The 13,221-nt window shown below is 42.9% G+C and overlaps 1 protein-coding gene across 2 annotated transcripts in view; it reads right to left on the bottom strand.

The window, feature by feature from the left end:
* LOC134205212 (protein obstructor-E) overlaps positions 1 to 12,942 on the bottom strand; it is a 60,073-nt gene extending 47,131 nt beyond the window's left edge. The window contains exon 1 of one of the 2 annotated variants that reach the window (XM_062680259.1): positions 12,665 to 12,942. In XM_062680259.1, the coding sequence (XP_062536243.1) occupies positions 12,665 to 12,707 (43 nt within the window). In that variant the 5' untranslated portion in view covers positions 12,708 to 12,942. The remainder of the gene's footprint in view (positions 1 to 12,664) is intronic. The other variant, XM_062680258.1, reaches the window with a different exon arrangement.
* Between the last annotated feature and the right edge of the window lie 279 nt (positions 12,943 to 13,221).

The raw sequence follows: 13,221 nt of genomic DNA, 5'->3' as shown, positions 1-13,221 counted from the left end.
AGTGCAAATAACACACCAGAAACGGAGTTGATCTGAGTCTATGCACATAATGCCGGTACCAAATGTCAGATGTGAGCAATCTTAACCTTAATCAAATGATAGATAATAGTGTTCGGAGGGAATCAGATTGTTCGAATTTCCATATGCATCGACACATAGATTGAGCTGTCGAGTAGTGATTGTCGTGACGCTTCCGCAGTCCTTGAGTGCATAAACTGAAAGTGAAAGTTATCTAATCATGACCACCGCTAACGCGACGACGGTAAACTGAAACAAAACCGCAAAGATCATTTCGCTCGAAGCCGGTATGATCGCGAAAGGAACGATTTTGCAATCCACTCAAGCAATCATTCCGGGAGCGGCGTCAGCGACTGTGCAAAATTTTTCGCCAACACGCCAAGGTAGGTCGCTGCTCTCGTTTCACATGATAATGAATAACGAGCCAGCTCTCAAATTGCACGGCTATTGGCTCGGTTGCGATGACAAATGGCAGCCAACCACGCCAGCCACGCCAGTTGATCGGCATGCAATAAGCTTTGTGTCGCGTCATCATTTACTTTTGCATAAGCCCGTTTGATCGTTTATTACATGGTCCAATGGAATAATGATGGAAACATAAATTCATGTCTACTCTTGGTATCTTGAACAGTAACACTGATTGATTCAAGTTTTGTAATTTCCATGAAATTTCCAATTCGATCATGTCACTTAACCAGTCACGATGAGATCGATCCTGACATCGAAATCCCTCATTTAATAATTGTGGAAGTGATTCGAAAACACAAAGTTGACAGTCAGTAATTGCTGATTGTCATAAGTAATAAGCTTACAAATGCCTAGAAGAAGACCAAAATGCGGTTTCTGCAACGATTATCTTTACCAGGTTACTTCATACAGTCGCCATTCTGAAAAGGTGCCTCACATTGAGCTGTAGAATGTCAGATCACGGAAATCGACGGGTTGAAGCGGTGGTGCAACCCTCTCCAAGTTTAAGGCTAACGAGCTGTGACTTGAACCACAGCACGATCACGTCCATCGAGTTGTGCCAAGAAGCGACGATCGATGGTGAAATTGCGGCCAGAACGATCAACTCGTGCTATAATTCGCACCGTTGATGGACGTATAAATCAAGAGGAATTACTGTCAACGCCTTCAGCGTTTACCATAATTGCCTCTTCCTGATTGATGGAGACCGGGCGCCGAAGACGTCTGTCTTGAAAGCGTGGATCGCTTTCACTACCAGTCAGTCGTCGTTCCACTGAAGTGTCTGCGGTTGCCTTCGAGATCTAGCCTACATCGAGCGCTCTATAATTACACATACCTATCGAACGATGAAGGCCAACAGGTTCTCCGGAGCAACATTATTGCCTTAGATTCAGATAGCCACCTCGACTGACTGGTAGGTGCGGGCTAAACTTGATGACATTGATTCCCCCGATTGCACGCGGTGAAAGCAACATCTTATCCTATGCTAACTTGAGTACGACAGGCGCTTCTTGTTTCGTTGTTTTTTTTTTGTTTCCAATCTAACATGTAGGATGATGCAATGAATATTAAATAACATGGTGCCTTTCTAAGAAGCGAAGTTTTTTCGTGTGCAATGAAACTTCACTTCGGAGCTTTTTGCTCCTGTAGCCAAGATGCTGTGAAATTTGGCCCCCAGTTGGCGGCACCCGCTCGGGAAACTAGCCGTCTTGAGACTGCACTTCTTGCGAGGTTATGTCATTTGTAAGCTGCTAGTTTATCACTATTGTCAAGAGAGCTAATGTCGTTACTTATTTGTCGCTCCATCCAAACACGTGAGCATAGAGCAACACGGAACGGATGAAGTCAGTTTCATTTTCCATACACGGCAAAAGCAGATTGAAATATTAATACAAACTGGAGCTGACGGAATGGCCCAGAAACCTGGTAGCTATGTGTGTTGCGCGCGAGCCGCGAGCCGGTGTCAGAGAAGAAGTCAACACGGCTGTTAACAATGTCGTCTATGTATTTATAGATCTCATTTCCTGACATACCTTCGTCCGGCCGCTCTGCGCTCGTTCGCTGGGAAAGGAAGACGCGAGCTCCAGCTCCTCACACATTTTCATCATCATTCGAGCTGAGGATGTTATTAAAAGGAAAGTAGGTGGCGTGTGTCATCCTGCTTTCCCCGCAGTGCTGCAGCGGCAGTGCAAGTCTGTTGCTGGAAAATTTGTTCACAATTAGGATATTTGCATTCTTCCTGCTTCAGCTCAGGACGTTCTACATTGTACGTACTGATTGCAAATCTCGAAACTGGTAAGCACACGGGCGGCAATACGAAAGTGGGGTTATTTTTCCCTCTTGTTTTAAATATGTATGCATAATTTCGAAACAATGTGTAGCTCTGCAGTGTGAATCAGGCATAATCAGTATTTGTTCAGAATTGATATTTTCTTTTATTGTGCTGCATTATGTTGTTCAATGCACAATCGAACATTTAAATAATTTCAATTTACCATTTTATATTGCAATGACTTAGATGCGAAATCTGATATTATATGGTATTTGAAGAACAGATAAATTCGCATATAAAACAAAAACAGTTCGTAATATCCGACTTTTTGTGGTGATCATTTCGTTTGTTGTACTTTTGAAGTACAAACTTTATAAACCGAGCGGAATGGAGCCAACTTAATGTACTGTACATAGCGAATAATTAATTTAATTACCATCTGTATAAGAAGAGTGTATATGAATTTCCTCATTAAAATACGATGATATACAGAACAATTTTGGTTATGTAAAGTAACACGGGTTACATATCACCGAAGCCATATTTGCCGGATAGGGTCATTTGGCCAAAAGCCATTTTGTCAAAGGCCATAAAGTCAAAAGCTGGTTGGCTGAGTAAGTTGAAAGCATTAGAGCGAAACCCATCTGGTCGAAAATCACTTGGCTGATTGGCTGAAATGGTCATTTGGACGAAAAGGAAATTTGACCGAAAATATCGTTCAGCCGAACTGGTCGTTTGACCCAACAGATTATTTGGCGGAAAATGATGTTTGGCCGAAAAAATCGTTAGGTCAAATAGGTCATTTGGGCAAAAATGGCGTAATAGTCGTTTGGCAGAAAGAACAATTCAAGAACGAGTCATGCGGTCAAACAAGTTATTTGACCGAACAAGGGTAAATGTAAAAAGTGTGAAGTGACTAGAGATATCTACTCTGGCAGCACACATGTTCCACATAGGCTACTGCAACTCATATGTGACCAAATTGAGAAGAATGAGAAGTTGGAAATGGAGAGTAAGAAGTAAGAAATAGGAGGTAGAAGGAGACACGTCTCACTTATCATTTCTCTCTTCTGAGGAGGAGTGCAAAATGATATATAAAACGCCTCACTTATTATTTCTAACTTCTTATTTCACACTTCATACACCTTGTTTCCCACTTATTGCTTCTTGCTGGTTTCTTCTTATTTAACACTTCTTACTTCTTACTTCTCATGTATCATTAATTACACTTTTCACGTTACCTTTGATCAGCCATACCACATTTTTGGCAATTACCCTTCCAGCCAAATGTCATTTTCAGCCAAATGACCCTTTCTGCCAAACGAGCATTTCGACCAAACGGCATTTTCGGCCATATGACTTGCTTGACCAAACGACCATTTCAGCCGAACGGTTGCTTTCAGCCAAATGGCATTTCCTTCAAACCATTTTGGCCGAGAGCGAGTCAATTGGCATACAGTGGCAAACGCCTTCGGGCATAAAGCCATTTGGAATATCAGACATTTGGTATAATTCCGAACAGTATTCAAAATGTGGGTCATTTGGCATAACGGTTATTTAACATTTTTTTTTGCAAAATAAGTATTTGACTTAGATGAAGTACTGGGGTAAGTATCCTATTACTCTTCGTGTTTCCTGCATGACAGATGTCGAAGGCGAATAACTGTTACTAACTGATCGAAGACTCCTCTTTAAACAAATGACGACAACTAACAGTTGCCAAAATTGCTATATGTGCTCCTTTCTTCGGAAGTATGCATTTGCCCATAATATAAAGCCTGACAGTAAAAAGACAAAACAGACGTAAACCATTCGTAGATAGCATAAATATTTTTCATTGAAAAAGTGAATGCATCTATCTTTTGACAAAACGACCCTTGACTCTAAAATTGCTTGTCATATTTTCTTAAATTCTAAACATTTTGATTTCAAACTGGTTGTGTAACAAAACTCGAAATCCTGAATGGAGGGTGTTGCCAGGACTAATATAAAGTATTTCAATTGAGCAATTACAAAGTGAACCTTTTTATCTAGGGATATGCATCAACGAGTACAGTTCCGCCTAGCAGAGCCATGTAAGGATTGGTTCAACCAAGCATAACGTTCAGGTACGGGGAAGGTAACTTGTCGTTTGGTGGTGAAAGATGGAATTAATCTATCTCTCACGAAAATTAAGCACGTCACACTAGAGTTGATATGTAATTCAAATTGGCGCTTTGTCAGCGAAGACTGCATATATCCCGATCGGCAACATCGACCATTTTCTATTTTATATCTTCTATTATTGTTTTCTTTGAATATCATGTCAGTATGATTAATTATTTCAAATATAATTCACTGAGACTGGGGAAGCGTCTTCTGAAATAGTACATCGACAGATTTCCATAATTAAACCGATTTGCTCCACTTACACCAAAAGTCTTTTAAACACACAATTGATTCGAATACCCACATTGTAGCCTTTATGTGATCCTGCTATCTACGCTTATGCACAGGCACGCCAGAGGGCTGTCATATTGTTGTGTTGTGTCGTGTGTTGATATCTCCGGGGAGCTTACACCCGAGTGCGTTTGCAAGTGACACAATCGCGTCTCGTCATTATTGATTTTTGATATCGCTTTCCGATTAACTGCCAGCTACCGGCAGAGCAAAACACAAGCACGCCAATGGGCGGCGCACGGTGACCGGGCAGGAAGGCGAAATTAATTACAATAATTAAACATTTGACGGATTTGTGCCGACTGGGCCGGAGTCGGCCGGCCGCCCGGTGGGTATCCAACTTGGTGCGATCTACATAAATGATGAGATAGTATAAATTAGTGCGAGATGCGCTGTCTTCCCGCCAAACACAGAAAGGGAAGGCGGTGGACCGTCAGGTGCTGGTGTCTTTGCTTTGATTGAAGATTGATGCGGTTGATTAATTTAATTAGTCGAAAACTAACGGTCGATAGCAGTTATTGGGATAGTGCGTGTTTGTGGGTGGCAAATGAAGATTGTGAGCTGTTTGAAGTCGTTAGTATTTACAAATTGCTTAACGTGTGAGTTGCAAACAGTTTTGGCATCACGATTTCAATGCTAAAATTGTTGAAAAACGAAAACTATTTGAAATAGCTAATTCAATGAAAGGTGCGAATTATATATTACCCTCTAAATTATTTGGCCTTCGACCCAAGCATAAGTGCACCGGCGACAATATTGGCAAATTGAACTTCCAAAACAACCAATGAAAAGCAATTTGAGCCCGGCTGCGAAGAGTCACCCTGGAAGATATTGTTAATTAATCATTTTATCGCGATTATCGAGCACTAGTGCCGTCCAAAACTGACCATCGACGAGTGCGTCACTGTCACGGCGAAGGTGCTAATAGATTGCCCCAAAGAGCTGCACATTACCTCACAGTGTTCCAAACGTTGCTGGCTGCAAACCAACTATTATTTATGTTCAACAAAGTGTTACATATTGTGGCAATGATGACGGCTCGTGGCGCAAATGAGGCTGCTGCCTTCGGAGGTGGGTTGTGCTAATTTCGCGCGAGGACCCAGACGATGGTCAATGTTGAGCAAAGTGGAGTTTATTGCGTAGCAGGTAACGTCGATTGCCACCCTCTCCTCGATGCCGGCTATGACGAGTGGGTGGTGTGGGTAATTGGTTTTTGCCGTTGTTTGGATGTTAACCGAGGCCCATCACGGTCTTAGACAGGCACCATTACATATTGATGGCTCTTTGATCAAGAGAGCGAGCGGGTGATTTGCACTAGCCGGGGAAGCTTTAATACGGCTTGTTAACCGGCACAAATTTCAAGCTTATTGCTAATTGCTCCCTCGCTGGCCAAGTGTATCAAGCGGATCTGAGCCGAGGAGGACGACGAAGTGGCTGTTACCGCCTTTCCGGGTTCTCCGGCCATTCGTCCCGAAATTGCTGCTACTCGACTTGATTACTGCCGATTGGTTCGTAAACCAACGTTTCCCGGGTGCAATCGAAACACATACAGAGCGTTGTCAGAGGAAATAGCTGCCATACAAGTTAGATGCAAAATAATTTAATCAGGCTCCCACTCGATTCGTTAGTTACGAAGCAAATAAGTAGTGGATATATTTTTTTGATGGCGCCAAAAGATGGTTTGAGCCTCCTTAAGAGGAATTGACAGTAATCGAATAGAAGTAGCACTGATTGAGATGTTGTCCGGGAAATTATTGAAGCGAAAGTTTCATCGTTTCACTTATATGCCACTAACAATCGGTTTAATGGAAATTAGGATGCCAATAATAATAGTATTTTCATAGATGCAGGCGGAAATTAGTGCAATTAGAAGCATTTATAGCCACTTGTGTTGTACGACTTATCTGGGAAGTACTCGTGGAAAGGGCCTTCCTTAGCCGTGGATGGCTGGATTAAGGAGATAAGTCCTACAACTTCCAGAAATTTGACCCAGCTCCATCCTTCAACCCTCTCTATGGGTCCAGAAAACATCCTAATCTGACCATGCACGAGTCTCCCGTCGACTAGAACCCTCCTCCTCTGGTTTCTTCCGGTGACAACAACTCAGCGCATCATTTGGCTTCTTCTCACCTGATCAGTACAACACGAAACGACAAGTACATCGAACGATTCGTCCCTACTTTCCACTAGCTCGGACAAAGGTAGCACACTTGTTCCCTTGCCAACTCCCCTTCTTCCGTTGAAGATCAATGGCTGTCTCCAGTGGAACTTCAACGGCTGCTGGAACAAAGCTTCCCAACCTAAAGCTGCTCACGCACAATAGTCCACCGTGGATGATTGGCCTTCAGGAGGTCAACTGCACAAGGAGAGGGGGGGGGGAGTACAAGTGAATCATCAAGGTAGGTTCGAATATTCGGAATTCGTTCACGATAGATATCCCTTTGAAGTACTTCAGCTCAACGAAGACCTTCCAGTTGTTGGATTCCGTCTCTTAGGTAGCCAGCGTGGTGAGTCTGTACTTACCCTGAGGCTCTCCATGGGAAATCAAGAGAAAGGTAAGCAACTTCCAACAATTTTCCCACCTCTATCCTTCTAGTAGGGGATATGAATGCGCATCATCTAGTCTGGGGTGATCCCCGTGGTATTGTTCTTTTTTAATCCTTAGGCCCACTATCCTTCCCGACTTTACCGAACCGTCTTCGAAGTGGCCGTTACCATTATACCAACTAGTACTCGGCCAACAAGAAAGGCACTCCGTTTGTGGTCGGACCATACTCGTCGGGTGGTTAAGGTAAGAAGGAAGGCCCTCCAATCGCTGCGGAGACTGGTCATCCTAACAATGAAAGTGCCTTCCTTTTTGTGATTCGGCGGTTGCAGAACGCTGTCAATGACCGCAAGCACGTCGATCTAATTTCCTGGGATATCTCCAAGACATAAGATCAATCAACTGACGGCAGTGCAAAAGAACCGGAAAAAAACATCTCTAAGGACTTCAACAGGATTTTGACCTCTTCGTCCTACAACAGTTGAAAGAGTTGGCCATTTTTCGGCAACCTCTTTGCTTTTGTCCGAAAATTTCTCACAAGGCGTTATTTTCTAGTTATGATTGGTAATCAACCTCAAAAACCTTTCCGGAGGAAACAGGAGTTCCCCAGGACTCCGGTCTACTCGTCACGTTGTTCCTCGTGACTATGAATGGGGTATTTCGTTCCCTCCCCGCCAACATTGATATCTATGTTAATGCAGACAACATTCTGTTGGTTGTCGTTGTGTCGCCAGCTCGTACACGGATTACGGCACAATACGCTGTCAGTTTCGTTCCCAGTTGGGCCAACCGGCTTTACTATGACAGCCATCAAAATCGTGCGAGGACACATCTGACTCACTGTCTCAGACAGACTTCCAGATATGTGCAGCAGCCGCGGCTTTCATCGCAGCCACAAAACTCTTCCTGGTCCTCGTCAGACTCTGCCAGCGTCATCTTCCCACTTCAGAGCGATAATCCTAATTACCCTGGATCCAAAAAGTTTTATCGAACATGCTCCGGAGCACGACATTCGCTTGGATCCTGGGGCATTGCGCGATGCCTGGCAATATCAAGAGGGATCTCTTTGCCGGAGTTGGACATCAAGGCCAACGTTTCACGACATCGGTCCCGCTGGGTGATGTCAAAACCTGGATAAAGGAAACCATCCACAAAACGGGGAAAATAATTGGATAGCTAACATGTCCGGTTACCTCCAGAAAACTAAAGGGATCACATCAAGATGGACAGAGGTTCCTAATTTTCAAGAACAGCAGACCATCTTCCGGCTCCGTTCCGGACACACGCGTATCTCGCATAACTTTGGCGGGAGTCCTCTCCGTGCTATCTGCAACGTTTGTGAAGTTCCCAACACTTTGTCTGCCAATGTCTCAAATATCGGGTTTCTAGGGATAGCAATGGCTGCTAACATTGCCGCCCTCATCTGAGTAAACTCATCAACCAGATATTCATCACAAAGGAAAAATAAATTGTCATAAATATATTCGACAATCTAATTGAAAGCGTGGGAGAAACAAGCAGAAGATGACCAGCGTTGAGGTACATTAGGACTATTAATTACCTAAAATATTTTCTTTGTAACACCGCTGTGGACACACAGAACCTGATAGGAATCAATTTTTTTAATAATCATTTGAGATCGGAAAAGTAAGACCAAAAATTCTGGGAAAAGATTCATGTGACTAAATTGTTTGAATTATGCAAGTGGAAGGAATTACTGATTTTTAATTGTTGTAAATATTTTGCAATTCACAAATAATATTGGACAAATAGAACATAATCAGACTAATTACTCAGTCAGCCAATACTCAAACATCATATGCCAAATGATTTGAAGAACGTTGCACTCGTATGCATCTCGAATATGTCTTGATAATGAAGTGCTCTGTATTTCAATTCCGATTCTTCTCCAAATTTAATTCACTTAAAACCAATTGAAAACTCTGTGGCATATCCCTACTGCATAGCCACATGAACCTAAGAAATGATCAGATAAAATCGAACCACTGATAGGTGGAACCAAAACAAGCCAAGACAACAATAAATCCCCATGCTTCGAAGTGCGCTGATGTTGGTGCTGATGCTGCTGCTGCTGACTGGAAGAAAATATCAATGGCTAATTGGTGGAAAATTGCAACGATTTTCATTAGGCGAGCGATTATCTACCACTTTCCTTCATGTTTTGCAGTACTTTTTTTTGCTGCTACTGCTGCCGTTGTTGGCTGTTGGAAAGTGAATCTCCAGCGGCTGCGGTGAAGAATATCTTCGGTTGTCCCTTCCAATGGAGAAAGACGACGGACCAGAGACCGTACAAATCCGGTTCGAACACAAAATGGCAGCAGGCAGCCGCCATTGCCGCTGCCGCCGCCTTTCCGACGACCGTCCGACAACAATATCTTGATGAAGCAATCTAGTTTAGTAGGAACTGGTCGTAAGCAATTGAGTCGAGTGTTCTTCTCCCGTAAAGCGAAAGAAGAAGTCTGTGTACAGGTGATACAGTAATGAAAAAGCACTTTACCGCTTGTTGTCTCTAGCATGGTTTACGGAAGTGGAAAGGTTAAGTTTTGAGTGCCTGATATTTCCTGGCCTTCCGGCAGTTTGGCTTTTTATGTGTGTCGAGGTTCCAGATAGGTCGGATTGTGAATAGCGCCTTATTAGATTGAGCTGTTCGGTAATATTGAGGAAGCTTTTTGCCGGGGTAGATGCACAAGTTTTTCCATCATAGCTCAATCATCGTTTGAGGGAAAAGGGTACAAGAAAGCCTTGGCAGAAGGGGACACGATTTCAATCAGGCAAATTAACTAATTTGATCACGGGTTTGTCAGCACCATGCCAGCACACAACTGTGGCACGATGTAGTGAAAAGAAGCGGCGATAGAACTGTCTGCAAACTGCACGGTTCCATGGCTATGCCAGGGACGGCATTACCGCATAACGGATGACTTCAATGGGCGGATGGATAGCATCATGAATAAACCTAAACGTGCGAGGAATGCCAAGCAGTGGTGAATTTATTTGTCGATATAGCTCTACGCGTAGGGGAGAATGGTCGACTATGCACCCAAAAGCTGCATAATATTAGTTCTGAAGAAACGCTTGTCTGCTGAGGCAATACACGAATGTCAGAAAATTTCCTCATGTGTGGCAATGTGGCTGGCGCAATTCAAACCACGTTCCCCTAAATTCAGAGGAAAGTGTGGCACGCTGTGCTGTGGGGTGGGTGAGAGCGGGAAATTGCTTGATGGGCTCTTTTGTTTTGTGATACAACTTGAGCTGGCGTGACGACTGGAAGAGTGTTGATCCTCGATTTGATGAATACTAATTTGGCTGTTACTCAACCGAGCCGCGATGACAACGTGGGCAGTAACAGATTTGGAACGATTGCCTTCAGTCGTGATTCAAGGGGGGGCTAATACTATTAATGACATCGGATTTCTCTGGAAAGCTACAAATCAACAGTCGTACAACGAAATCTGTCAACGAAAACGATAACGCCTTTTGAATCGGTCGTTTGCATCTATCAAGGCCAGTGAGCCCCCACGGCACAGATCAAAACTAGTTTACTTCTCGAAATGTGTCTCCGGTTACATAATACCTCTGACTCGTGGTGGTGGCTGATGCTTTGATTTGGAATTCACTCGGCTGCCGTCAAGGTCAATCCTAACCCGTTTCGTAGTCAGCAGGGTGATTAGTTTTACCAATTTTGCAACCACGACGGTATGATTATCGCCGCGGGCAACGACGTCGAAACATAATCAGCGTAGCGGCAGCGTACGCATATCTGGTTTGCTTGAAAAGTGAATCACAGCAGGAAAAGTATGTGAATTAATAACGACACGCCCAAATTGAAAAACGTTCAGACTTGGAGAGCTGCTTCTTGGGACCTTGAATTAATTCTCTATCGGTATGAGTCACCAATTGTGTGAAGATATTTAAATTTAATATAAAAAGCGAAAAAAAATGTGCTCACGTGTTTCACATTTTACACACCCAGTCAGTGTTTGGCGGATTTTCTCATAATTATGAACGATAGGTGAGATTCTTTGAATGAAGATTTAATTGTTGTGTGCGTTTCATCTATATGATAGATTTGAGCAGAATTTATATATTATCCAATCTTTTCAAATTGTCTGGGAAATAAATTTTGAATTCACATATCCACAATTGTTATATCTGCCTAAAGAAACGTTTGGAAATTTTTCATCGAGATAGTTCTTTGTTCTTGACTAACAGTGATGTATTGTGGAAAGTCATTGAATGGTTGCAATACATTTAAAATGTGTTATTGTACGACATGACATATTGTAAATAGTCGAATAAGTTCAATTTAATGTCATTATAAATTGTTTTTAAGCTTTACAACTATCTTGTCTAATGTTATCAGTGAAATAAAATCTAACGTTTTTGTAGGTAGCTCACCGCTAAAAATTTAAAAACGTCCAACTTGATTTTTTTTTAATTCGCCCACAGATAAATTCTTTTCAAATATAACCAAGAGTGTATCAATGACTTGAATTAAAAGAATGTGAAACTTGTTCATAGTTTTTCATAAAGTACTACCACATTATTAAACTACTTGAACAATTATCATGTCGTTTTTTTTTCTTGTAGACAGACTACATCACAAACACCGTCTATTCATACTATGCGAAAATCCTATATTCTATTCCCATGCAATGAAGATGCACAATGTTCAAAACTGGCACACCTCACATCATCGCATAGACTAAACCCAACTGATGTGAGCACAAAACGAAAATCAGCAATTTGGCTCACTTTTGCATGCATTCACAATAATCATTCATCACTGGGATTCTCCCGCAACAATATTAACGTTCCATCGAAACCACCCCCAAAAACCGTCCAGACACATAGCGTTACCAAGCACAATCAACTACATTTCGCCCAGGTTTCCTTCTCCATAATCGATTGTTCTGTCTGAGGCGAAGGCGAACCCCTTTTCACAGTCCAAGTCACAAGCTGTTGCTTCCAGTCAGTTTACGAGTTTGCATTACACTCTGGTGAACTAATCTGCTCAATCTTCTGACAATCCCCGCGGTTGTGTTGCAGCATTTAAACAAAACCCGTACTCGAATGCCATTTTCCTCGTGTTGTCTCACTTCAACCCACTCTCTAGCTCCCGTCGCCAACTTTGTCAAACATTCCAATCCTGTCTACGACAATGGTGAGCTTTCGAGCAACAGTCGCAGTCCGAATCATGGCAAGAAAAAATCACAACAGCACACCGACAGCAGACTATACAAGCCAGCCAAATATTTAATCTCGCCCGACCAAACCTTGATCCTGGACAAACAAGCAGCTGTACCACACGCTTGTGCTACGGCAATCTCTTCAGCACATTTTTACAAGTTTTATCGAGTCCTTAGAACATGCTTGGTGTAATCTTTTTTTTTTCTACATACCGGCTCCGAACAGGGCAACCACGAACACTATGCTATACTTCATTTTGTCGTTCACACTATTTGCACCTCGAAAGAGAGTGTCCTTTTATCGATCTGCTCGATAATTTCAAATGTCCAACACTTTTTTCCACCGTTAACAACTGTCGCACCAAATTCCACGGGGGGACACCGATTGACACCGATAATCTCACTCGCTGCACGGTTACTCGCTTCTCGAAGGATATCCTCTATCCAAACTTGTGCACTCCGCAAAACCTCTAAGAAAACTGTATTAAGAGGTAATTTTACAATCGGTTTTTATACCCCTGTAGGTGGAAAAAGCGTTCTTTCGTTTACCACCGCACCAACACACCCAAGTCTAACGCGGGCAGCGGAAAAAACTACACGCGAGCGCGAACCGCCTAAGCAGAAAACTTCGGCGCAAAACGATCTCCCCGTCATGAGTTTCTTTTGCCGCCTGCTGCTGGGACGGTTTGCTGCCATGCATTCGGTTCAGGTTCAAGCTCTTGCCCCGGCAAAAGCTTCCTTCGGGTGTTGGATTTTATATGCAATGTGTT

The sequence above is a fragment of the Armigeres subalbatus genome, chromosome 1, assembly GCF_024139115.2.
Source record: "Armigeres subalbatus isolate Guangzhou_Male chromosome 1, GZ_Asu_2, whole genome shotgun sequence".
Classification (NCBI taxonomy): domain Eukaryota; kingdom Metazoa; phylum Arthropoda; class Insecta; order Diptera; family Culicidae; genus Armigeres; species Armigeres subalbatus.
The sequence above is the reverse complement of the archived record's forward strand: the minus strand, read 5'-3'. Positions and strand labels throughout refer to the sequence as shown.